Source organism: Strix uralensis, chromosome 22 (assembly GCF_047716275.1).
Source record: "Strix uralensis isolate ZFMK-TIS-50842 chromosome 22, bStrUra1, whole genome shotgun sequence".
Taxonomy (NCBI): domain Eukaryota; kingdom Metazoa; phylum Chordata; class Aves; order Strigiformes; family Strigidae; genus Strix; species Strix uralensis.
This window is the reverse complement of record NC_133993.1, coordinates 4,939,851-4,966,705: the sequence shown is the minus strand read 5'-3', so window position 1 is coordinate 4,966,705 and position 26,855 is coordinate 4,939,851. Positions and strand designations below refer to the sequence as shown.

Below are 26,855 nucleotides of genomic sequence, written 5' to 3'. Positions count from 1 at the left end.
AAGTCCGGCCTGACCTTTCACAGGTGTTAACACAGTTACTGATCCATCAGTATCCCTTGCATCTTTGGTGTGCTGCATGTCTACATCCCTTGCCTCCACTGAGATGGCAGGGTGAGGGTCATCACTGCCACAACAGCCCACAAGCTCTGGTAATCTACCCTGGGGCTTATTTCTGGGAGTTCCAGTTTTGTCCCCTTCTCCCTTCAAACCTAGTTTAAAGCTCTCTTAATGAGTGGTTTCTACTTGCCAAGTCAAATTCTCTATCATTACTTGATTTTCTAAAGTCATTAGTCCTGGTAATAGGAAACTTTGGAGCCTCCAATCAAGTTGGGTACTGCTATGGAAGGCCCTGTCCAGGTATCAAGGTCTTTTTCTGTTTCGGTATCCCTTTTAATTTGTCCCCAGTATCGTGCTTTGATTGACTTCTTTTTCCGTGTACGACATAGGGTCAGTAATCCTAAAGTTACTTGTCTAGTTATTGTACTAAGCTGTAGTCAGGTAGTCCAATATCCATTTGATGTGACCCATGTCGTGTAACGTGGAGACAAAATTCCTTGTTTACAATCTCCATTTGAGAAATTTTGTTTCTTACAATATTCTGTCATCATCAAAGTAGAATTTAGGATTGATATTTTACTATGATTTAGGACATTGGGGCACCTCCAACTAGCTCTGCTGTCATAAATAGGCTTCGTGCCCCAATTAAAGCACCAGTCTACCTTTCCTATATACCTCCAATACCTATATACCTCTTATAGATCTTCTAAAGGTCTTGTCCAAACTCTGACTTTTTTCCTAAGGTTAGTACATTCTGGAGCGGTGGCCCCATTAGGCACTTTGCTAGCAGTAACACAGAGTTCCAGTAATCCTGCAGCCTGTCTGCCAGAGGCCCAAAAACTGGGCATTTAAGGGTTGTGATCCTTAGGGACATTGTTCCTCTGAACCCCTCCCGAATACTGTTCTATTATCTCCTAATCTCCAAGGAGTAGCATCTTGTAAGACATCACTACCTCTTTGTCTACACTTGTTCTCTTTCTCTAAATAATAGGAGACGTTAGCCCGTTCAAAGGCTTTTTTGATGTTATCATATTCCCCTAACAAAGATGAATTCATTGGTAGAACAGCCCACGGGATAGGCTGACTAGTTGAATGAGGAAATGGGATGCGTGCTGTAACACTAGTAAGATTATGCATTCTACCAAACCCTTGTATCAAAGTTAGAATCAAGTTTTCATCTAAGTCTGCATCGCCCCCCCCCCGTCTGTATCAACTTCTGCACCTCCTGAGATCACCACAAGAGGTGTAACCCAGGACTTCATGATTCCCGGGTTAATTTTAAGCGCAGAAGTCCTTCTTGTTTAACAGTCCATTCTGGTGGTGTGGCTGGCTTGGTCCTGCTGTGGTGTATCCACGGGGTGACTCCTTCAAGCTTGACAGCTGTGTAGGTGGTAAGTAAAATCTGGAAATTTCTTCCCCTTGGATGTTTCCCAACTCTGTTGTCCAGCCAAGATGTTCTTTTTTATCTGCCTTGTTTGAGCAATTCTGCCAGGATATATCTATTCTCAAGATTAGGATATTTTCTCTGTACACATTAATCACTAATTGTTATAGGCCTCCACTTGCAGACACCAACCACACACACACACACATGTACACACACAGAGGTGTTGGACTCAGCAGATTAATCTTCTGCAAGTCCTGTCTCAAAGGTTTCAGTGTGGTTGAGGGGAGAATGATCTGCACCTGCTGTGAGGGGGAGATGCAGATGATGAGAGTAACATGAACAGCTTGAGCCCATTCACACACAAAAAAGCTTTCTCCCTGCTCTCCATCTGTCCTTGAGAACTTTGGACATGGCTATGGGGTTTGGCCATGGGATTGAAGTGCTTGGAAGGCTAACTAGATGTGGGCTTATTGCTCAGTGAGGATGGGGACCTGGTGACAAATGATAGGGAAAAGGCTGATGTACTCAATGCCTATTTCTACTCAGTTTTTACTAATATGGCTTCTCCTCAGGCTCACCACATCTCTCAAACTTCCCGCAGGCTCTCAGGGAATGAAGCAGCACCCACAGTAGAAGAAGAACTCAGGAGCTCTTACTCTCATCTGGATATACACAAGCTCATGGGACCACCTGAGATGTATCCAAGGGTGTTTGAGGAGCTGGCTGGACAGTCTCTACTCAGTCCCTGGAATGGAGATGGAGCAAATACTCTCGGAACCTGTTCCTAAACAACTGAAAGGCAAGAAGTGTGTTGGGAGCAGCTGACATGGGTTTACTGAGAGCAAATCACGCCTGAGCAACCTCATTGCTTTCTGTGAGGAGGTGACTGGCACTGTGGGGAAGGGGAGGGGCAGTGGATGGGCTGTACATGGATTTAAGCAAGACCTTTGACGCACCCTCATGGGTGCACACACATGCACACCTATATGCACACCAACGTATACACACGCACAGACATGCTCACACACACAGATATGGGTGCTGTTTGGGAATTTTTATTGCACACTTTCAGGCAAATTAAACACATACTTTTGGTTAGATATGAAAAAAGTCACCATCACCAAATGATCAAAATATTAGAGTGTTACCACCATAATAATTTCTACAAGGAGTCTGCAAAGATGCGTCAGGAGCCGATTCCTTATGTGCACTGGCACCAGCACCAATCCTGTGAGGGCTGGCATGAGGCACCTCAGCCTGGCATTGGGTCTGTCCCCCAGCACCTGCTCTGCTGCCCAAAGGTGGCCACTGAGCGTTCACATTCCAGCACTGCTACAAGACAATGCTGCAGCTGTTTCTTCTGTCCTCACCAAGGGAAACTGCACTCCCTTGCAGGGAGTCCTTCTGTCTCTGGCATCCCTGCTGCCAGCCACTTTCACCCCTTCTGCACCTGGGCCTTCTTGCCCTCCCTGCCAGAACATTCCTTGGTCACAGATCACCACTGATGAGCAGTTACACTTTGAATTTCCCTTCAGTACACAAACGAATTCACACACACAGGCACAACCACACACATGGTCTGACACGCACCCACAGAGCAACTCGTACGTGTCCCTTAGAAAGAGGGGTGTGCACACATGTTGCCAAAGGAGCCCATGTTCATACCAACATGCACATCCACCCCCCCATGCCAAATGTACGCACAGATAGTCAAACACATGTATGCTTACACATATGCACGTTCCTGCTCTAAAACTCCAAAACGAGTCTTAGAGTTCCTCTGCCAGCTTTTACGGTAACATTGCATGCATGCATTTGCATACAGATATACATGCATGCTCCTCTACACACATGTACACACACAAAAGCACACATCTACATCACCTGTGCCCACACAATTACATACATGCTGATCAGTCACACACATTCATGCTCTCCTGCACGAAGACATGTGCGTGTGCTAAAATACATGCACAGTCGTGGACACACTTTCCCAAACACACACAGAGAACATCTGTGCACACCAATGTTTGTATGTGTATTTCCGTGTGTATGGGCTGCAGCCCCACAAAGAATTCACCAGTTACATGTAAAAGAAAAAACAAATCCTGCATGTTAGAAACTCCGGCCTGAAGTTAGTGACCTCCTCAAGGGTCTGAGACCAACCCCTGCCCTTGCAAAGGGAGCGGTGCCACAGTGACACACTCATGTGGCAGCAGAAGGGTGTGTGCCTGCGACAAGCCAGACTCCCCTCAGGCTGCAGACACTGAGGCTGGTGCACCAGAAGTGATGTAGTAGTGAACCCACCTCTAGACTCACTTTAAGGTAAATACTCTGTCTTCAAAAGGCAGAGAATTACAGAAGCAAAAGTAATTTACAAAGCAGCTGAAAAAATGGTTTGACTACTCTGTGAATGTTCATGTAATTCCCGCCCCCCCCCCCCCCATTTTAACTGATGTGCTGGTGGTTTTTCTTGTGTTTTGCATGCAGGTGCAGGTGGTGTACTTGCCTGCAGGGAGAGGGACCTGCTTGCAGTCTCCTCGGTCATCATGAGCTGGCTGAGTTTATCCTGAAGCCAAAGTTCCTATATGCAAAACGGTTTCTGCACATAATAGCACAAGAATAAGGAGAGTGCATTTGATTTACCTGCCAAGGTTTTGGTAGTGGAAGGGCTGCAGGGGTGGCTTCTGTGAGAAGTTGCCAGTAGCTACCACCATGTTGGACAGAGCCAGTAACAGCTGGCTCCAAGGTGGACCTGCTGCTGGCCAAACCTGAGCTCATCAGCAACGTTGGAAGAGCCTCTGTCACACCATATTCAAGGAAGGGTAAAAGCCTCTGCACAGCAGCTGCAAGAGAAGAATGAGAAAATGTGAGAGAAACAACTATGCAGACACCAAGATCAGTGAAGTAAGAGGATAAGGAGGTTCTCCAGGTTCTGGAGCCATGGAGAAGACAGTGGTAATGCAGATTGTCCCCCTGCAACCCATGGAGGACCACAATGGAGCAGAGATCCACCCTGCAGCCCACAGAGGACTTCACCCTGGAGTAAGTGGAGATGCCCTGAGGATGTTGCAGCCAGTTTCTGTCAGGAGCCAAGCTAGAGCAGACTCCTGACAGAAACCATGACCCATGGAGAGAAACCCACACTGGAGCAGGTTTTTTCCACACCATGGGAACAGACTGCATTCCTTCTAGTGCTGGGCCACAGTCCCCTGGGAAGGCAGGAGGCTGTGCCCATACCCCTGAGGCAGCACAGCAAACATAGAGCAGCGGCCTCTGACTACTCTGGCAGGATGACACTATGGGGAGCAGCTGCTATACCCCAAACCCAGTAACCTACGGTCCTGCATCAGGACCCAGACGCTTTCTGTACAGGCCAAGAAAGGTTCTTGAAAGGCAAATGTGTCTGCTGGACAACCCCAGCTTCTAACAATGTTTTACTAGTTGGAGAGGTGTCAGCATGACGCAGAGCAGCCAGTCCTGCTCTGAGACTACAGTCCTGGAGGAGGAGGGCTCTGCGTGTAGCACAACACAGCAGAGGCCAGGATCACCTCAGGTTATCTGTTACATGGATCCAGAACTCCTCAATGTACAACGGTCTTCAGGTGAGGGTCACAACACCCTGCCAGTTGTTTACTTCATGTGAACAAATGCCAGTTCCTGAACCTGCTCAGAGCAGCTTTTGCATCCCTGTTTCTTAGGGCCTAAATCAAGGGGTTGAGATGGGGAATAAGAACAATGAAAACAAGAAGCACTGCTCTGCCTAGTGACCCTGCTGAAGGGGGGTCCCATGTAGATGAAGACACATGGGCCATAGAAACAGGCCACAGCAGTGAAATAAGAAGCACAGGTTGAGACAGCTCAGTGCCTGCCTTACACACAGCAGACACACAGCATGGTTTAAATCACTATTAAAAGACAACCAATTCTGGAAACAATACCCTCATTTGAAGTGTAAAGCCTGCATGGCAACTGTGCCCTTATCCTAAATTTTCCACATCTCCACAGTTGTGCATTCAAACTAGAGGTCATGCCAACAGTCAGTAGCAGAGCTTTGGCAGTGCTTTGGCCAAGGGTCTTACTCATCTGTCAGAAACAATGCCATCCCTCCCTCTTCTACAAGGACAATTGCAGATGGTATCATCATTGCCAAGGACCTGAGGTACCTTCTGCTTCTTATAAGGTTTAGTCTGGTAGCATAGGAGGTCTATATGGGATGGTGATGATGGTGATTAGCAGCATGACTAGGGAAAAAAGATTTCAGACATGCAAGTGAAATGCTGTTATAGAGTTTTTGTCTTTCAGATGTTCTGAGCTGTGCTTCATGAGCTGTAATTCCCTCTTGATGAAGGACATGTGTGAGGGGATTTCCATTCTTCCACTTGTACAATTTTGTCAAGGCATCTGGATGTTCACATAGAAAATAGCATATGAGAGTGTAGTGTCTGCTGAGACACGTTTCCACCGATCAGAAGGGATGAGATTTACATGTAATAAAATCCTCTCTCCCCACAATGGCAGCCAGTTCCTGAGCACAAACTCTCTGGAGGGACCAGTGAAGCAGTCAAGAGCTCTGCACTTACCCACAGCTCTCTTGGGAAGTGCACCCAGCACCCTTGTCCTCACTGATCTTCATGTTCTCCTGCACACTCTGTCTCAGAGCAATTAGATCCCCCTCAGAAATACACTGTTTCACTGTCCCCATTTCTGTGCTGACTACCCTCAGCTCCCACAGGTGCAGCTCCAATTTCCAGCCTCAAGACATTCAGCAGCATGGGCGACTTTTCCCTGCTAGTCCCGTCCATGTGTGCTGGCCATGGCCCCTAGATTGAGTGGTGGAGGGCAGAGGAAGGTGGAGTAGCAGCTCTGGGCCATCCCAAGGGCTCTTCCCTTCTTTACCACTCTTGCCATTCTGCAAAGCAAATCACCTTTCAGAGCCCAAAGCCAACCCCCTGCCAAGGCAGTGCAGCTCCAGCCATAGCAAGAGGAACGCTCTTGCTCAGGAGCTGATGGGGCTGCTGAGCCCTCAGAGCCTCCTGCCTTTCTGGGCATTTGTGCACAGAGACACAACAAGGCAAGGTCTCCTTGTGCCCTCACCCCCTTCCACCCAGAGCAACACCCTTCTCCTTTGGCAGTTTGGGGCGTGTCCACAGAGGGAAAGACCACATGGAGGCCAGGCTTGAATGCAGCAGAACTTTAATGAGTCAAAAGAAGGAAACAAAATCACTCCAAGTGGAGGTCAGCAGTGCAGGGAGCCCTGGGGGCAGCTGAGAATCTGCAGTCCTTGGCCATAGAGAAGTTCCTGCATGATGTCTCTCTGCCTGTCCCACGGAGGGAGAGGAGATAAATGGGCCTTCTCCAGCTGGTGCTGGGGAGACTGTCTGGGTGAGGTGGTAGGAAGCAAACAAAGAAAATGGAACGAAAGGCAAAACAATTCAGCTATCCTGAAAACAACCTCCAAAATGTTCATCCTCTGCGCAGCGACATTTTCTGAGTTCCTCCAGGTGTGTCCCTGGGGATTTCCTAACACCTTTAGCAGGGTGGGCACCTTCTGCCACAGTAGCGGCTGGTAATGCAGGAGAGGTCAAAGCCCCCAGAGTTGATGGGCACTCCGTCACAGCTGAGGATGCTGCCAACGGCAGCGGAGGTGGAGGAGCCCACAACGGTGTTCTGTGGGAAGGAGCTGAGGATGGGTCCGGGCAGGGTCACCACCACGGGGGAGGGCTGGATGACGACGGTGGAGCTCTGGCACTGCCTGACACAGGGCTCATTGCAGCTGTTGGCCAGCGGGGTGGGGCCACAGGTCCGGCATGGCAGGCACTGGTCATAGCAGGACATGTCTCTGAGGGTGGAGGTGCACCTGGGTAGAAGCAGGGAGGAAGCCGAGCACAAGGGTGGGTGAGGAGCTTCCTTGATTACCCTGTCACAAAGGAGCCATGTCTACTGCTGAGTAGGGAGCTGGAAGCTCTGCCAGAAGCCGTATGGTCTTCATGCCCACAAAAAAGAGCAGCCTGACCCAACGAAGATCTCTCCTAATTCATAAACCGAAACCGCCTTAACTTGCCAATCTCTCTGTACACAGACCTTGTCCTTAGTTCCCTCTGTCATGACAAGAAGATCCAAACCCCAGGACAGGACAGAGCAATACCAGCTGGGATGTCTCTAAAGTGGCAATCTCACTGTGGACAAGGAGGAGAAGGGGCTTCAGACTCACCTAGTTCCCAAGCAGAAGGAGCCAAGAGAAGGGCATGAGAGAGCAGGGACTTGGGCTGCCTTTTATACCTGCCCTTCACTGCCGCAGGACCAGAGGCACCTTTGCAGAGGTAACAATTTTCTGACAAGCTCATCTTGAATGCAAACCATCGCAGCTAATGCTATGGGCTGTGCTTTCATTTCCTGCACTGCTCCTTTTCATTTCCAGGTTTGTGCCATGCCCATTCCCCAGTGAAGGCTTGTTCTGAGCACTGGGATGAAAGGCCCCAGGATTTCTAGGGCAGGAATGCAGCAGTGCTGGCAGAAGACTCAGCTCAAGTGTTGGATGCTTTTAGTGCAGACAAGTGATGTCAGTCTGGGTCACTCTGGTGGGGCTGTTTGAAATGTTGTTTCTGAGGAAGAAGCTCCAGCCATCCTCAGATGGATGCCGTGGGCTCCCATGCATGAGATTGTGCCATGTCATGTTCTTTTCCTGCCTCCTTCTTCAACTCACATCAGTGGTCACTTTTTTGTTGCCTCCCGAGGTGTAGGTGTTGTGGTGCTGCGGTTTGACCCCATCCTGCCTAACACTGCTTGGTCCCTTGGGATGCTCAGCAGAGTCCGTGGGCCATGGTGTTCCCATCTGTGTTCTTTCCTTGTCTTTACTTGTAAGCAGATGGAGTTTTTTTAATGCATCTGGGAGCATAGACATGTGTATAATTCCATGATGGTGTGCAGGAGCCTCTCTTTTTATGTTCTTGTGTGTGACCTTTATCATGAGGGAATGTGCTGCTCATGGCAGGGACACTCTCCTCTGCTCTGTGCATGAGCACCACAGAGCAGCAGGTTGCCAGGGTCAGAAGGAGCCTGAGTGCAGCTGAACGGTGATGGCACCAGCCTGCTAGAGATGTGTCCAGGGAAGACACTCTGAAGTGCAGCCCCTGGATCCTGAGCCCTCCTGTTCCTGCCCCTCCAAAGCTCACGCTCCGCTGCTGCCGATTTCAGGCCACTACAAGGATGGTTTCACTCCAGCTTGGCTCCTTAGTTTAATTCAGTGTAACAGCAGTGGGAGTGCCTCAGCACGGCTGGCAGTGCCCCCTCCCTGCCTCTCCAGGCCAGGACACGGCTGCTCTCCCCAGCTCTAGAGAGTTCAGAAGGACGGGGATTGCTTTCTGGGCAAGGAGAAAGGCTGAGGAATCCTGCTGACCATGTGCTGGCCATCCCTGAGTGCATCTGCTTCCCGTGCAGTGTCGGTGGTGTCTGGGCTGGGACATGGCCCTCTCTCAGGTCCCTGCACATGACAAATGTATTTGTGCATCCCATCAACCTGGTGCTGTATCAGGCAGGGACCAAGTTCGTGGATGAAACAGGTACTGAATGAAAGGAGCATGAAGCCTGATATCGCTGTGCTGTGAGGGGAAGGACAGACCCTGTGGGTTTCACAAGCAAATCCAAAGAAATGATGATGGCTTGGGATTTCAGACCATAGAAACCTTCCTGCCCCACATTGGAATCTCACTCTGAGTGCCCAGCAACATGTGGTTCAACACCACATCCCCCAAAGCCTGCTGCTGCCCCACAGAGGTGTCCAGAAGAGACTCTCTTTCTGACATGGGCTGTGTACAGTGGGTAAATGTTCTAAGCCCATCTCCCCTCCTGAATATTTGTCTGCCTGAGTCAGGCCCAGCTTGGACACAGTGCAGCCAAGGCTTCCCCCCTTCCCTTGAGTGACCTCGGGGAGATCAGTGCCAGGGAGCTCTGCTGGGAGAGCTCAGCCAGGGCTGATTCCCCTCTTCGTGGAGCTGCTGCTAAGCTGAGGCTCTCGTGTAGCTGAGGGAAACCTTGCTGGTGTGTCAGGAGGTAACAGGCACTGTGGACAAGGAAAGGGCAGGGGAGGTGTGTACCTACAGTTTAGCAAGACCTTGACAACCTCTCTCGCACTTCTCTTATGTCCACCTTGGAAATGAATGGGTTCAGGAAGAGGATGATCAGCTGGGTGGGATATTGGCTGGACTACCAGGCTCAACGTTTTGTGACCATAGTCCAAAGCCGAGCCGGCCATCACTCACTACTGTGATCTAGTAGTAGGGATCAGTAGTAGGAGCAATGCTGTTTAAAGTTTTCATGAATGCCATGAGTAGTGGGAAGTGGGGGAGTCCCAGCAAGTCTGTGGAAAACACCCAACAGTGTCTCCAGGCTGGAGAAGGAGAGAAGGAACATGTTTCCCAGAGAAGTTTGGCAGTGTCCACCCTGGGAGGTGTTCAGGGCTGGACTGAATGTGACTTTGAGTGACTTGATTTAAGGGGATCTGTTGCAAGGGGGGGTTGATCCAGACAACCTCTGCAGGTCCCTGCTCAGCTACACTGTGACTCTGTGATTCCCCCTGTCCCCTGCCCTCCCTGAACCCTGCACGCCCAGGTCACCCTTGGCCTCCCATCCCCTCTGCTAGAGAGCAGCTCGGAGGCATTGTGCTCGGCCTGCAGAGGGGCAGCTGAAGGGAGGCTCTCAGCCTCCTCCGTGCCATGGGCAGGAGGTGAGTGGCTGCTGTTTGCAGGCGCTGAGCTCGGGGACAGCTCTGGGAAGCTGCTGCATGTGCTGGGCCAAGGCCCTGCTGCTGGCCCAGGCTGCAGCTGGCGCTGGGCAGGCTTCTTGTTGCTGGGGAGCCCTTGCTGGAGGAGGGAGAGAGTGGGATTGCCGGGAGCGCAAGTGGTGGCGGTGCAGAGCCGCTGAGCACTCTGAGCCCGGGCGAGCCCCCGAGCGGCGCCGGCGCAGGGCTCAGCCCCGGGGCGGAGCTGGCGGCGGCCGAGAGGAGCGGAGGCGGCGGAGAGGAGGCGCCGCGGCCGGAGCAGAGAGCCGGGGCTGGCGGGGGGCAGCGAGGCGCGGGCGGCGGAGCGGCGGGATGCGGCGGGGCCGGGGCGCAGGGCTGGCGGGGCTGGCCGCGGTGCTCCTGGGTGCGCGGGGCTGCCGGCGGGGGCTGGGACAGGGGCTGTAGGGGCCGGGGAGGGGCCGTCTATAACCTTATTCATTTCTGTGTCCTCCCTTCTGCCCCCAATAAGCTCATTCCCTCCCAGCTTGCCTCTCTATTCTCTTACTCCACTTCTTCATCCATCCATCCATCAATCCATCCATCTCTCCCAGCCAATCTCTTTTCCTCACTCCCTTCTCCTCTTCCTCACTCGGTCTGTCCTTCCAAACATCCCTCATACATTCCTGTCCCCAAACAACCACTCTCAACGAAACTGTCTCTCCATCCTGTGTTCTCAGATCACACCCCCATCATCTGTGAAGTGTCCCCACTCCCCTCTCCCGCTGCACGACATGTTCAGCTGAAGCAAAGGGATTCTTCTTTTCTCCTCGGCAGTGGCTGCGGGCAGAGCCCAGGTGCAGCAGGAGCCGTCGGCAGAGACCAACGAGGGCACCGGCGTCACCATCAACTGCTCCCACCCCAACATCCAGACCAGGGAGTTCATCCACTGGTACCGTCAGCTCCCGGGCCGAGCCCCCGCATTCCTCGCGCTCACTCTGAAAGGCTCCAAAGAGCTGCAGGCCCCGCCGGGGCGGCTGTCGGTGGCGGCAGACCGCCGGTCCAGCGCCCTGTGGCTCGCCCGGCCCCGGCGCGGGGACGCGGCGGTGTATTACTGCGCGCTGGGAGACACGGGGAGAGGAGCCGGGGCTGCGGCCGGGCACGAACCGCCGCGGGCGGGGCCGGGCGGGGCCGGCGGGGGCGGGGGGACAGTCCCGGGCGGGCCCGCCAGGGGGCGCTGCCGCTCCGCCCGCCGGGGCCACCTCGCCCCGCCCGGCCCCGCCTGTCCCCGGGCCCCGGGCCGCTTCCCCCGCCCGCCCGGCCCCGCCACCAACACCGGCACCACCAGGCCCCCCCAGCAGTCAAGGCCTGGCCTCAGCACCTCTTCTCATTGACGGCCGCTGCGGGTCTGTGCTCCCGAGGCCACCAAAGAGCCGCGCTTGGGCAGCGCTGCCCAGGGACAGGCAGACGGGCTGGGCAAGGCAGGCAGGGCAGGGCGGGCTTTCCCCCAGGCTCTCTTGCTGCCTCCCGACGGGCTCAGACTCTGCTGCCTAACGGGGCATCCTCGGGCCTGTCTGTAACGGCCGGCCAGCTCTGCCTCAGAAATGCCTCGCCCAGGGGACAGAGTCCCAGAGCTTTTGCCCTTCCCGGGCACATGCACCAAGGGCTCCCCCAAGGCTGTTAGTACCGCCAACAGCCTCCCTGCACGTTCGACGGAGCCAATTAGCAACGGGGCAATTAAGAAGCCAACGCACCCAGGAAGTACCCGGTGCAGCAGAGCTCCTCCTGCCCACGGGCAGCCGGGCAGCCCTCGGCTCACACGGAACATACAGGGCCCCTCCTCGGGCTCCGGCCTTTCCCCCCGAGGACAGCCAAGGGAACCCCGAGCAGGTGCTTTCCTCTGCCCCGGCCCCACGGGCACTCCAGGGCTGAGTTGCTAATGAAAAGCTTTCCTTGAGAAAGAACAGCCAGTAGGTGTTGCACATTTCTTTACTGAATGAAAAATTGTATCCTCTGGCTAAAGGTTTCATGGAGCTTTCAAACTGTTCCTGCTCCCGTTACAGAGTCATCCCATGGAGTCAGGAGTTCAAGCTCCACAGCGAGAGGAGAAGCAGATGTCGAGGTCACAGGCACCTTTAAGTGCTCCCCACAGTACCTCAGTGTTGAGACCATGAGCTTCTTTGACAGGTTTCAATAGCTTTGGACTTGAAGCCCAGTAGACAGGGTAAAAGCTTGGACTGGACACACCGACCGCAGCCTCAAGGGATGCCATGACTCCTACTTGATGAGTGAGTCATAAACATATTTGCTGGGTTGCCCAAAGCAGCTGAAGGTCTGAGCTTAGTAAGACCTAGGAGGAGGCCTCTGGGAAGAGCCTGTGGGCTCCAGACAGTCCCCGGGGAACCCTGTGTGGCTTGGGGAGCTGACACAGCTCTTCAAAGTCCATGGTCAGAGGTTTTCAAGGCACAGAGTGAAGGATCAGCCGTGGTGCCTGTCCCAGCTGCACTTTGTAACTGTGTTTGCAGAGAACTACTGGCAGGGGGACAAACAAGGCAGAGCCACAGGCATGGCCAGGCCAGCACAGGGATCAGCCCCATGGTCACATGGCATCAGCCCCTCTTGTCCCTGTTTCCAGCTCTCCTCCCATGTCTGCTCCAGTACAAACTGCCTTGCTCCTTCCATTTCTGTGTCTCTGCTGCTTCCCCTAAACAACCCATGCACAGCCCCTTGCACAGTCCCCCAATTCTTTTCCACTGCATCCCATAAGGAGATTTCCCCTGTAGGCAGAAACACCCCTGAGTTCCTAAGATGATCCTCTCTTCTCACTCTTCTCAGAAGTGTCACCTCCAAAGAGGCTGATCAGTTGTAACGAGAGGGATGTGGATAAGATTTTTGTGAAGCAGAGGGTTGTGCTGGATGTCCTCCTGCCACAGAGAGGTCATGTCTCTGACTCTGGCTGGGATGTTTACAGCATCTGCTGTTCCCAGAGACATTTCCCTTGAAGGGCCTCATCCATGGTGTGGGGAGAAGGGAGAGAAAATCCCTGTGGGGACAGAGAGTCACACTCCTGCTTCCAGGTGCCTGTAGCTGTTCCTGGTTCCACCTCCCTTCAGACACTACTGAGGAGGGACAAGGAGCACATGAGGGGCTGCAAAGGGGCCTGTCTCCAACCCTGAGAGAGGTGGGTGCAAGCCCCTGTCTCTGGCTGGACACCGGATGGCAGGAGATGTTCATCATGGAGTCCAGAACTGGACCCAGCACTCCAGAAGTGGCCTCACCAGCATTGAGAAGAGAGGAAGGATCAGGTCCCTTGTCCTGCTGGTGATGCTCTTCCTACTGCAGGCCAGGATGCTGTTGGCTTTCCTTGCCACAAGAGTGCATTGCCACAGCAGACTCGGGAACAATCCTGAGCTGCTGAAAGTGAGCTGGACACAGCACTGAGTATTCAGGAGAAGTATTGCAGCTGCTTGCCCAAATCTTGCTCTTCCCTCAGTGTCCACCAGTGACCCCTCTTGGAGAAGGGGACTCTTGGTAGGAGATACGACGGCTCCTGTGGGGTTACCTCCTTGCCAAAAGAAACCCAAGGAAGGCAAATGTCCTCCTAGCCCTGCTTCTGGGGATCAGTGAAAGCCTCAACTTGTGACAAAGACCCATGAGCCAGGCACTGGACAAGATGCTCTGTTCAACCCCTTGAGGTCTCCCCCTGCTTTTCATGTCTCTCCTGCAGCTGTGGGAACTCAACAGCACTTGGCTGGGGGAGTCCCTGTGTCTCTGAGTCCCTGTGAGTTCTTTGCCCAACAGTAAACTGCTGGTGGCTGCAGTTCTGGGATGTGCATTTCTGGGTTCTAGTGTGTCCCTCTGTGCACACGTCTCTTATTATGCTCAGTCTGTCTGTTCCTGGAGTGGGGAAGCTGTGGGATGAGCTGGAAAAATCTGCCACGGTGGCAGACCAACATGTCTTAATTACGAGAGTGGGGTCAGCTCAGTAGGCCATGACAGTGGATGTTGACAGTGAGGCCGCTTGAGGTGTCAAAGAAATTTCCGTTTTTGTGGAAGACAGTGGGTGTCTTATGTGTCCAAAGGAGAGATGGGCCAGAGGGAAAGAGAAGGAGGCAAAGAGAGTGAGGCACCTGGAGAAAAATGTCTCTGTGAGGTACTGCAAGAGATATGAGAAGTCCCCTTATCACCTGAGTGGGGTAAGAATGATAAGATTTGGATCCCACCTGGTGGTGGAATTCAGGTCTGTCCTCATGCTGGGATGTTCCCAAAGAGCTGTGAGAAAATGTTCAGGGTCTTGCAGGAAAGGCAGGACATCTGGGAGAGCAAACAATAAATACGTTGGAATATGGGAGCACAAAGTAACTCATTGCAGAATGATATTTCACATGACCTGAGTGCTTTTCTACACCTGTCTTATCTCTGTCTTATCTCTGAGCTTGCTGGAAGGGGCCCTCAGCTCTCCCCTGGCATCTCTGCTTCCCCTGGGCACACAGTGATCTGCAGGTCAAAATTTTCTTCCAGGAGGGGAGAGTGTCAGTGGTTTGAGATGAAGGAGAAGGTGGTGACAGAGTCTCAGGTCCTCTTGTTTTCGCCATGGATTACATGGTACATCTATCCAAATGCTCTGGTGAGGGGGCAGGCAATGCAGGAGGTTGTGGCTGTTTGTTCAAAGTTTCCTTGCTGCTGCTCTTTCCTTCCTGTTATTCCCTGTTGCACATTGCTTCTTCAGGTTTTCCTGCAGGCCTGTCTCTTAGAGTATCTGCTCCAGGGTGTATCCCTCAGAGGTCAGAGGTCAAAGTAAGATGGAAAACATATCATGTCATGGGGCAATGCTCCTTCCTGAAATTGCATGATGATTCCAATTTTGGATAATAGTCTGAACCACCTTCTGGAATGTCCTGTTGTTGCATGGTCATGTGCTGAGATCCAGAGGACCTGCTCTCCCCACTGCACTCTACCAGTCCTTGGAGCCCTTCTCATGCCCTACTTCATGGGCCTGCCAGGAGAACACCTGGCCTTGGGGTCAGCTGCCTCATGCCTGGGGGAAGGCCAGGCAGCACAGATGGACCATGGGGGTTTGGGCACTCGTTACTGTCCTTGGGGTGCCCTGTCTGGTGGGAGCTAGGGGTGTGTGAGTGACAGGAGGGCTCTGGTGTGAGGGCCAGACAGGCTGACTTCATCAACCTTAGGGTCATCTTAGCCCTTTGAACTGTATAAATAGTGGGCTGTGCAGTGAACTCTTTGGGGGATGGAGGTTGTAGCGGTGACCTGTCATTGCTATCCTTGTCCTTGAGTGCAGGTCATAACCCCTCATTCTGGGGACATGTGGGAATATGAGGAGGATTAGTTCTGGGGCTGTTTTAAAGGATTTTTCTCACATCAATCCCACTCCTGCATCTTTTGCAGACATCTTTTGACTGAGCTTCTTTTCCTACCATTAAAGCTAGAAAAACTCCCTTTTGCACAAACATGTGAGCTACTGACCTCTCAGAGCCTCCAGCAGAATTGGGCTCCTCTCTAGGGGATAGCAGTGGTCAGGTTTCCTTTCTGCAGGTCATGCTCTGAGGCCAAGGGCCTGTGTCTGAGCAGAGATGCCAGAAGGCAGAGCCCTATGGCCACTGGCTGTGGAGGAGCCAGGTATGACTTCCTCACCTCCAAGAGACAGTTCCTGAACACTCCCCACTGCCATGTGTCCCATCCTCCCCTTCCTCTCTGAATGATGAACGAAACATCTGCTTTGGTCCCCGACCCGATCACCCACCAATCAAGACAATGCCTTTCTTCCTCAGCAACTCGATACAATGTCGACCAATAAAAGGATTATGTGGAGGCAGATTCTGGGATGCAGAAAGCTTTAATGACTCTGAAGAGGGAAATTGGTTCACTTTGAAAGGAGATGGCCAGAGCAGGGAGAGCACCAGCAGCTGCCAAATGTCTGTGCCCTTTGGCCATGGTGGAGATCCCAGAAGGGATGCATCATTATGGAGGGAGAGGGGCCGACAGATCCCCCAGCTTGTCTCTGGGGTTCTATACAGCCCAGAAGAAAGACAAGACAAGAAAGAGATTGGAGGGAGGAGAAGGCAGAGAAGTTAGACTTTGGCCATGTTTTTAGAGAGACCCTGCTGCCCTCCCTTGGAAGGATGCTCAGCTTCTCTGAAATCACTGGCCAGGAGCTCTGTCCTCAGTCCAGCATGAGCTTCTGAGTTCCTGGTGGTCCATGTCCGGGCTGTCATCAGTGGCTTTAGCAGGGGGGGCACCTTCTGCCGCAGTAGCGGCTGGTAATGCAGGAGAGGTCAAAGCCCCCAGAGTTGATGGGCACTCCGTCACAGCTGAGGATGCTGCCAACGGCAGCGGAGGTGGAGGAGCCCACAACGGTGTTCTGTGGGAAGGAGCTGAGGATGGGGCCGGGCAGGGTCACCACCACGGGGGAGGGCTGGATGACGATGGTGGAGTTCTGGCACTGCCTGACACAGGGCTCATTGCAGCTGTTGGCCAGCGGGGTGGGGCCGCAGGGCCGGCAGCAGGGCTCGCAGGGCTGGCACTGGTCACAGCAGGACATGTCTTGGGATCTGAGTTGTACCTGGGAGAGAGGTCAGGAAGGAAATAAAACACAGAGATGCATGATGAGCACCTTGTCACTGCAGTATGAGGCTGTCCTGAGGTGTATGAGGGCTTCTTGACCTCTTCCTGCCAGAGTCCAAAATAGCCGGCAGCTCCTATGTTGCTACTATCTACCCCTGAAACAGAATCCAAGACAGTACTGTCCCAGACTCCCTCCAAGCTTAATCTCTCCCCCTCTTCCATGACAAGCAGCCCCAAGATCTGGTATAAAACAAAGCCAGTCACAGCTGACAGGTTCACTGAAGTGAGACCTCCTTTGCGAGAAAGCAGAGAAGGAGAAGGGGCCTCAGACTCACCTGGTTCTCAGGGAGAAGGAGGCAGGAGAAGTGGATGAGAGAACGAGGAGCTGGGCTGGCTTTTATCCTTAACCTTTACTGCCCCAGGCTGACAGAGGCATCCCTTGTAGAGGTGGTTATTATCTGACAAGCTCATCCTGAATGCAAAACATCCCACCTAATGCTATGGGCTGTGTTTTGGCTTCCGGAATCGCTGTCTTTTCATTTCCTGCTTGATGTCAGGTACATTCCCCAGTGAAGGCATCTTTTGCGTGACAGGATGAGAGGCCCAAGCATTTCCGGAGCAAGACATGTCAGCATGAGGAGAGGACTCACCTCACATGCTGGAGGAATCCAGTATGGGAGACTCAAGCTAGACCAAACAGCTGGCTTAGACAACACACACAGACACACAAGCATGTGCACGTGCACACACACATGCAATCACACACAAAAATCTAAACCTCTAGTCTTTCAGACTTAATTAAGAAGACTCAATGCACCCCAAGAGAGACATATACACTGTCCACACACGTCTTGGACTGGACAGAGTCATCTTCTCCCAGCCCTGTTTCCAAGGGTTCCCTGTGGCTGAGGGAAGACTGATCTGTGCTTGGTGAGAGCGGGAGATGCAACTGATGAGAGTAACATGCCCAGCTTGAGCCCATTCACCCCACAAAACCCTTTTCCCTGCTCTCTGTCTGTCCCTGAGTACAATGGACATGGATATGGGCTTTAGCCATTGGATGGAAGTGCTTCTAGGTGCTGGTGGGACAGCCTGTGGGTTCACTCCTTGTCGCATGATGAAGCAAGCCATGGAGGTGTGACCAGGTAGGCCGTCCCTGCTGTGAGCTTATGTTAGTTGGGGAGTTCAGAGGCCACCATGGGTCAAGGGCAGGATCATTGTCTCCTCAACCTTCTCGCAGACTCTCTGGGAATGAGACACCACCCACAGTAGAAGAAGAAAGAACTAAGGAGCTCTTACTCTCATCTGGACAACAGAAGTTCATAGGATCACTTGGGTAGTAACCAAAGGTGTTCAGGGAGCTGACAGGACACTCTCTACTCAGTCCCTGGAATGGAGATGGAGGAAACACTCTCAGAAGCTTTTCCTAAACTCATGAAAGGCTCAAGAAGGGGCTTGGGATCAGCTGACATGAGTTGAGTGAGGCCAAATCATGCCTGAGCAACATCAATGCTTTCTGTGAGGTGGTGGCTGGCACTGTGGGGAAGGGGAGGGGCACTGCCTGGGCTGTGCCTGGATTTTAGCAAGAGCTTTGACATACCCTCATGGGTGCACACACATGCACACCTATACCCACACCGAGGTACGCACACACACGGGCATGCACACACACAGACATGTGTCATATCTGTGCCCTTGTAAAGAGGTGTGTGCACACAGGTTTCCAAAGGAGCCCATGAGCAGACACAGGCACAGCCACCCCACAAACCAACATGTACACACAGATATTCAACACACATGCTGACATATATGCATCCTCCTGAACCCAGGGGTGTACAGATATACTTGCACGCTCATGTACAGCGATGTGCACACATAAAAGCACATACCCACACACACCTGTGCCCACACACTTACATATCTGCAGACCAATGTCACACTCGTCCACGCTCACCTGCATGAAGGCACGTGCATGTGATAAAACACATACGCCCTCATCAACACATGTGCACAAACACACCCGCAGCCAATGTTTGTGTACACTCCTGCTTGCCTGTGCATTGCCCCAGGCACACACAGGCACACGTATGTGCAAATGGACACATGAGCACAGCGAGAAGAACATGTATGTGAGCATGAACATTCACAGACGCCACTGAGAACCACGAAGCCTATGCCAGTTCTCAGCCTCTCGGGATGACTCTAGGCAAGTCCTTCAGGCCCTACAGTTAAGGCAGTGGATCGGTTCCTGGCCATTCCCATCAGCTTTAGTGAGATCAAGGGATTGACTGGGCTTCATTACTGTGTTTTTTTACTAGAAAATTGAGAGACGAAGCTGCCATGGCCTTTCCAGGCATTGAGCCTCTCCGTGTCCAGGGTCTGTGTGTCAGGGATAACGTAAAAAATAGAGAACATCCATATTGCTGCAGCCACAAAGAATCACCACATCACAAGTGAGAAAATTCTTACATCTGTGCTGTTCTTACTGATTTCCTGAAGGGAGACATGAGAGTAGGGACAGGCCCCTGCTCTGTAAAGGAAATGGTGCCTCAGTGGTGTATTCACACAGCAGCAGAGCGTGGTGTCCCTGGGACAAGCCAGACTCTCTACAGACTGCAGACACTGAGGCTGGGGCAACAGAAATGAGAGTGGCTGGTTCCAGTAAGAGAGGTACTCAGCCTCTTCCAAGCATTCCTTAAAATTAGCCCATTATTAGTGCTAAGACAAGAAAGGAAAGCAGGTTTATGTCAGTGACCCTACATCCCTTCAAGTGCTGGAAAGGCTGAGCAGCTCTACATCAGCTGCTGTCACAGAATGAGAGAATCACAGAAGAGTTGAGGTTGGAAGGGACCTCTGGATGTCATCTGGACCAAGCCCCCTGCTCGAGGAGGGCCACCTCCAGCCAGTTGCCCAGGACCGTGCCCAGGTGATTTTGGAGGAGGGAAAATCAGTGACCTCCCTGGAAAACCCACACCAGTTGTCAGTCACTCCCACAGCACAGCACAATGTGTTGCCCCTTGCCAGGGCACAGGAAACTGTGCACATCCCATCCACACACGGATTACCCCATTCTGGTCAGTCATGCTTTTAGTGCATTTTCTGGAAACAGATCTTCTCATCATATCAGCTGTCAAACACGACAGACTGGCCAGTGTTGGCAGTGAACAAATACCAGCAGCTTTCACATCCTCTTTTCTTAGGGTGTGAATCAAGGTGCACAGAACAGGAACAAGTGTGATGTAAAGAACAGCTCCTGCTCTGTCAGTCGATGGTTTAAATCACCATAAATAAAACCCTACCTGTGGCACAAATACACTTAATTTGAAGTGTAAAGCCTGCATGGATCCTGTGCCCTTTTCCTACCTTTGCAAGAGCTCTTTATTTGGGCCGGCAAACCAGGGGTCATGCCAGGAGTCAGTAGCAGCACTTTGGCAGTGCTTTGGCCAAATGTCTTACTCATCTGTCAGAAACAATGCCATCCCTCCCTCATCCAGAAGGAAAATTTCAGACAGTATCTTCATTGCAAGGACCTGATGTACCTTCTCCTTGTTACAAGGTTTAACTTGGTAACATAGGAGGTCTATATGGGATGGTGATGATGGTGATTAGCAGCACGACTAGGGAAAAAAGATTTCAGACATGCAAGTGAAACACCGTTATAGAGCTTTTTGTCTTTACGATGTTCTGAGCTGTGCTTCATGAGCTGTAATTCCCTCTTGATGAAGGACATGTGTGTGGGGAGTTCCATTCTTCCACTTGTACACTTTTGTCAAGGCATCTGGATGTTCATATAAGAAATAGCATATGAGAGAGTAGTGGCTGCTGAGACACATTTCCACCGATCAGAATGAATGAGATTTACATGTAATAAATTCCTCTTTCCCCACAATGGCAGCCAGTTCCTGAGCACAAACTCTCTGGAGGGACCAGTGAAGCAGTCAGGAGCTCTGCACTTACCCACAGCTCTCTTGGGAAGTGCACCCAGCACCCTTGTCCTCACTGATCTTCATGTTCTCCTGCACACTCTGTCTCAGAGCAATTAGATCCCCCTCAGAAATACACTGTTTCACTGTCCCCATTTCTGTGCTGACTACCCTCAGCTCCCACAGGTGTAGCTCCAATTTCCAGCCTCAAGACATTCAGCAGCATGGGCGACTTTTCCCTGCTAGTCCCGTCCATGTGTGCTGGCCATGGCCCCTAGATTGAGTGGTGGAGGGCAGAAGAATATGGAGTAGCAGCTCTGGGCCATCCCAACGGCCGTTCCTTTCTTTACTACTCTTGCCATTCTGCAAAGCAAATCACCTTTCAGAGCCCAAAGCCAACCCCCTGCCAAGGCAGTGCAGCTCCAGCCATAGCAAGAGGAACGCTCTTGCTCAGGAGCTGATGGGGCTGCTGAGCCCTCAGAGCCTCCTGCCTTTCTGGGCATTTGTGCACAGAGACACAACAAAGCAAGGTCTTCTTGTGCCCTCACCCCCTTGCACCCAGAGCAACACCCTTCTCCTTTGGCAGCTTGGGGCGTGTCCACACAGGGAAGGACCACATGGAGGCCAGGCTTGAATGCAGCAGAAATTTAATGAGTCAAAAGAAGGAACAAAGTCACTCCAAGTGGAGGTCAGCAGTACAGGGAACCCCCTCTTAGGGGCAGCTGAGAATCTGCAGTCCTTGGCCATAGAGAAGTTCCTGCATGATGTCTGTCTGCCTGTCCTGAGGAGGAAGATGAGATAGATGGACCTTATACAGCTGGTGCTGGGGTGCGTGAGGGGAGAGGTAGTAAACAAAGTAAAAGGAAAGAAAGGCAAAACCATTCAGCTATCCCAAAAGCAACCTCCAAAATATTAATCCTCTACCCAGCACCATGTTCTGAGTTCCTCAAGCTGTTTCCTGGGGTTTGTCGGCACCTTTAACAGGGTGGCCACCTTCTGCCACAGTAGCGGCTGGTAATGCAGGAGAGGTCAAAGCCCCCAGAGTTGATGGGCACTCCGTCACAGCTGAGGATGCTGCCAACGGCAGCGGAGGTGGAGGAGCCCACAACGGTGTTCTGTGGGAAGGAGCTGAGGATGGGGCCGGGCAGGGTCACCACCACGGGGGAGGGCTGGATGGCAACGGTGGAGCTCTGGCACTGCCTGACACAGGGCTCATTGCAGCTGTTGGCCAGCGGGGTCGGGCCGCAGGGCCGGCATGGCAGGCACTGGTCGTAGCAGGACATGTCTCTGAGGGTGGAGGTGCACCTGGGAGAGAGGGCAGGGAGGAAGCAGAGAACAAGGGTGGGTGAGGAGCTGCCTGTCACAAAGGAGTCAAGTCCACTACTTAGTGGAGATATGGAAGCTCTGCTAGGAGCCACATGGTCTTCATTCCCCACAGGGAGATGCCTGGCCTACGGAGGCTCTCTCTTAATTCATAAACTGAAACCAGCTTAGCCTCCCAGACTCTCTGTAAGCAGACCTGGTCCTCAGTTCCCTCTCTCATGACAAGAACATCCAAACCCCACGACAGGACAGAGCAATATCAGCTGGGACATCTCCAAAGTGGAGATCTCCCTTTGAAAGAGGAGTAGAAGGTGTTTCAAACTCACCTAGTTACCAAGCAGAAGGAGCCAAGAGAAGTTCATGAGAGAGCAGGGACTTGGGCTGCCTTTTATACCTGCCCTTCACTGCCGCAGGACCAGAGGCACCTTTGCAGAGGTAACAATGTTCTGACAAGCTCATCTTGAATGCAAACCATCGCAGCTAATGCTATGGGCTGTGCTTTCATTTCCTGCACTGCTCCTTTTCATTTCCAGGTTTGTGCCATGCCCATTCCCCAGTGAAGGCTTGTTCTGAGCACTGGGATGAAAGGCCCCAGGATTTCTAGGGCAGGAATGCAGCAGTGCTGGCAGAAGACTCAGCCCAAGTGTTGGATGTTTTCAGAGCAGGCAAGTGATGTCAGTCTGGGTCACTCTGGTGGGGCTCTTTGAAGTGTCATTCTTAGGAAGAAGCTCCAGCCATCCTCAGATGGATGCTGTGGGCTCCCGTGCAGAGATTATGCCATGTCATTACCTTTCCTTGCCTCCCTCCTCAGCTCACCTCAGTGGTCAGTTGTTGTTGCCTCCCCAGGTGTAGGTGTTGTGCTGCTGGGGTTTGACCCCATCCTGCCTAACACTGCCCAGTGCCCAGGGATCCTCAGCAGAGTCCATGGACCGTTGTGTTCCCATGTGTGTTCTTTCCTTGTGTTTAGTTGTAAGCAGATGGGTTTGTGTGAACGCACGTGGGAGCACAGTTTTCTGTATAGTTCCATGGCGGTGTGCAGGAGCCGCTCTTTGTGTGTCCTTGTGTGTCCTTCATCACGAGGGAATGTGCTGCCTATGGCAGGGACACTCTCCTCTGCTCTGTCCATGAGCACCAGAGAGCAGCAGGTTCCCAGGGTCAGAAGGAGCCTGAGTGCAGCTGAACGGTGATGGCACCAGCCTGCTAGAGATGTGTCCAGGGAAGACACTCTGAAGTGCAGCCCCTGGCTCCTGAGCCCTCCTTTTCTTGCGTGGGCTGTGTACAGTGGGTAAATGTTCTAAGCCCATCTCCCCTCCTGAATATTTGTCTGCCTGGGCTCAGGCCCAGCTTGGACACAGTGCAGCCAAGGCTTCCCCCCTTCCCTTGAGTGACCTCGGGGAGATCAGTGCCAGGGAGCTCTGCTGGGAGAGCTCAGCCAGGGCTGATTCCCCTCTCCGTGGAGCTGCTGCTGAGCTGAGGCTCTCATGTAGCTGAGGGAAACCTTGCTGGTGTGTCAGGAGGTAAAAGGCACTGTGGACAAGGAAAGGGCAGGGGAGGTCTGTATGTAGAGTTTAGCAAGGACCTGACGGCCTCTCTCACACTTCATTTATGATGGAATTTGTAAGAAATGGTTTCAGTTAGAGGGTGATAATGTGAGTGGAATATTGGCTGGACTAGTAGGCTCAAAGGGTTGTTGATGAGTCAAAGCCCAGCTAGCAGCCACTTGCTATTGTTTCATAATTGTTTCATAAAACCACAAGTAGTGGGAAGGTCAGAACTTCCTGCAAGATTGGGGATGACACCCAACCACAGGCAACAGGCAGACACTGATCTCTGTCAGACAAATTGTTCCCAGCAGGTCCAGGAAATAAGCGTTCAAAGGAAAGAGAGAAGATGGACTGGACTGTGGAGGTCCTCTGTGACATGAGTCGAGGCAATGAACAGCTTCTGGGATAGGGAAATTTCTATTTAAGCAAGAGGCAAAAAGAAACAATTAGAATTGGAATGGATTTCGCAGGGAAATTCTGCAATCTCCGTCCTGGGGCAGACTGATCTAATGGGATTTATTCCAAGCAGGGGTTGGTCCAAACAACCTCTGCAGGTCCCTGCTCAGCTGCATTGTGACTGTGTGATTCCCCCTGTCCCTTGCCCTCCCTGAAGCCTGCACGCCCAGGTCACCCTTGGCCTCCCATCCCCTCTGCTAGAGAGCAGCTCGGAGGCATTGTGCTCGGCCTGCAGAGGGGCAGCTGAAGGGAGGCTCTCAGCCTGCTCCGTGCCATGGGCAGGAGGTGAGTGGCTGCTGTTTGCAGGCGCTGAGCTCGGGGACAGCTCTGGGAAGCTGCTGCATGTGCTGGGCCAAGGCCCTGCTGCTGCCCCAGGCTGCAGCTGGCGCTGGGCAGGCTTCTTGTTGCTGGGGAGCCCTTGCTGGAGGAGGGAGAGAGTGGGATTGCCGGGAGCGCAAGTGGTGGCGGTGCAGAGCCGCTGAGCACTCTGAGCCCGGGCGAGCCCCCGAGCGGCGCCGGCGCAGGGCTCAGCCCCGGGGCGGAGCTGGCGGCGGCCGAGAGGAGCGGAGGCGGCGGAGAGGAGGCGCCGCGGCCGGAGCAGAGAGCCGGGGCTGGCGGGGGGCAGCGAGGCGCGGGCGGCGGAGCGGCGGGATGCGGCGGGGCCGGGGCGCAGGGCTGGCGGGGCTGGCCGCGGTGCTCCTGGGTGCGCGGGGCTGGGCCGGGTCTCGCCTGTGACCCTCCTGCTCCTCTTGAACCTTATTCTCTTCTCCGTTCTCCCTTCTGCCCCCAATGAGCTCATTCTCTCCCAGTTTGCTTCTCTATTCTGTTACTCCACTTCTGCATCCATCCATCCATCCATCCATCCATCCATCCATCCATCCATCCATCCCAGCCAATCTCTTTTCCTCAGTCCCTTCTCCTCTTCCTCACTCGGACTGTCCTTCCAAACATCCCTCATACAATCTTGTCCCGAAACAACCACTCTCAGAGACACTGTCTCTCCATCCTGTGTTCTCAGATCACACCCCCATCATCTGTGAAGTGTCCCCACTCCCCTCTCCCGCTGCACGACATGTTCAGCTGAAGCAAAGGGATTCTTCTTTTCTCCTCGGCAGTGGCTGCGGGCAGAGCCCAGGTGCAGCAGGAGCCGTCGGCAGAGACCACCGAGGGCACCGGCGTCACCATCAACTGCTCCCACCCCAACATCCAGACCGGGGACGTCATCCACTGGTACCGTCAGCTCCCGGGCCGAGGCCCCGCATTCCTCGTGAGCTCTTTTCAGGGCTCCAGAGAGCTGCAGGCCCCGCCGGGGCGGCTGTCGGTGGCGGCAGACCGCCGGTCCAGCGCCCTGTGGCTCGCCCGGCCCCGGCGCGGGGACGCGGCGGTGTATTACTGCGCGCTGGGAGACACGGGGAGAGGAGCCGGGGCTGCGGCCGGGCACGAACCGCCGCGGGCGGGGCCGGGCGGGGCCGGCGGGGGCGGGGGGACAGTCCCGGGCGGGCCCGCCAGGGGGCGCTGCCGCTCCGCCCGCCGGGGCCGCCTCGCCCCGCCCGGCCCCGCCCGGCCCCGCCGTGTCCCGCGCCGCTTCCCCCGCCCGCCCGGCCCCGCCATCGCCACCGGTATCGGTACTGCCATCGACATAGGTCCCTTCGCAGCCCTGCAGCTGCCACGCCGCACAGCCTTGATCCTTCCCTTTCCTTGCCTCTGCTCCTTTCCCTGGTGGTCCCGTGTCTTGTACAATCTCAAAACACTTTTTCACTGCATGCTGTAAGAAGTTTGATCCTCCTGTAGCAGAAATACCCCTGAGTTGATTGCATGGTCACATCACCCTTCTGGGAGGTGTAACCTGCAGACAAGGGGTCGATTACAATGCCCTGAGGGTGAGTGAGAAGATTTTGGTAAAGAGGGTTGTGTTGGATGTCCTCCTGTAAAGAGGAGGCCTGGTCTAACTCAGGGTAGGGGTGGCCACACCACGTGCTGTTCCCAGAGATGTTTCCCTTGCAGGGTCTCAGCCACGACCTCAGAGAAGAGAGAGAAAATCCCTATAAGGACAGGAAGTCAGACTCCTGCTTCCAAATGCCTTTAGCTGAATGGTTCTTTCTCCATTCAAACACTACCGAGGGACAAGGAGCACATCAGTATCAGCTTTCTCCCTCTACCCAAACTAAAGTACCTCAGGAACCAGTGTATCTCCCTGCCTGCCTGTAGTGGCCCACAGTAACCAGAAGATGATTGTTCCTGGAGGAGTTAGGGATCCGCATGGCAGCTGACCTGAGCAGGCACGGACACGTGCTGTGCTGTGCTCTATATATCACTTGGCACTCGGCAGTGATGCCACAAACACGTCCTTGTCTTTACCCAGGAGTGAATGAAACACCGTGTTTTCATATGAACGTTATTTTTCTCAGCAGTAGAAATGATGAACAGACTTGCCTATGTCTAAGAAAATCCCATGACAACTCCAGAGACGACAATGTCAGTGAATCTCAGAACGGGCAGGATTTGCTGCACGTGACAAACCCCAACTCAAGGTCCTTTTCATGATCCATAATTGGGATTTGCCAGAATCTGAAGGGACATAACATTACCTGTGCCATCCCCTTTTCCTTCTTGTCTTATCTCAGTTAATGGTATTTTAACCAACACCTTATGGAGCTGCAGTGCCATTCTTACTGGGATCCATCTACACCCATGCTCCAACCACATGGGTAAAACCAAAACACATTCCTAATTTCCACTATAAATTTCCCCTGTTCCAGACTGTGTCCATTGCCTTTCTTTCCATCACTATGCTCAAGGGGAGTTTTGCTCCCTCTGGCTTCCTCCAATCATCCTCCAGGTTTGGCTCCTCTCTCCATCCTCCAGTC

General features: G+C 53.2%; 1 protein-coding gene and 2 pseudogenes across 1 annotated transcript; 1 reads left to right on the top strand and 2 right to left on the bottom strand.

The window, feature by feature from the left end:
• Positions 1 to 6,976: 6,976 nt before the first annotated feature.
• Positions 6,977 to 7,791, bottom strand: LOC141953702 (feather keratin Cos1-2-like; annotated as a pseudogene).
• Positions 7,792 to 16,401: 8,610 nt separating this feature from the next.
• On the bottom strand, positions 16,402 to 17,213 carry LOC141953696 (feather keratin Cos1-2-like; annotated as a pseudogene).
• A 7,426-nt stretch (positions 17,214 to 24,639) lies between these two features.
• Positions 24,640 to 26,532, top strand: LOC141953267 (uncharacterized). Its single transcript, XM_074891733.1, has 3 exons — positions 24,640 to 24,691; positions 25,104 to 25,484; positions 26,351 to 26,532. The coding sequence occupies exons 1-3, from the start codon at positions 24,640 to 24,642 to the stop codon at positions 26,530 to 26,532; spliced, it is 615 nt and encodes a 204-aa protein (XP_074747834.1).
• The last annotated feature ends 323 nt before the right edge of the window (positions 26,533 to 26,855 follow it).

What these genes read in the sequence shown, in the direction of transcription:
- LOC141953267 (XM_074891733.1), top strand. Translation starts at nt 24,640, where the DNA reads ATGCGGCGGGGCCGGGGCGCAGGGCTGGCGGGGCTGGCCGCGGTGCTC. An exon ending in GCTGGCCGCGGTGCTCCTGG is followed by an intron (nt 24,692 to 25,103) that starts GTGCGCGGGGCT and finishes TCTCCTCGGCAG; the next exon opens with TGGCTGCGGGCAGAGCCCAG. An exon ending in GGGCGGGGGGACAGTCCCGG is followed by an intron (nt 25,485 to 26,350) that starts GCGGGCCCGCCA and finishes GTCTTTACCCAG; the next exon opens with GAGTGAATGAAACACCGTGT.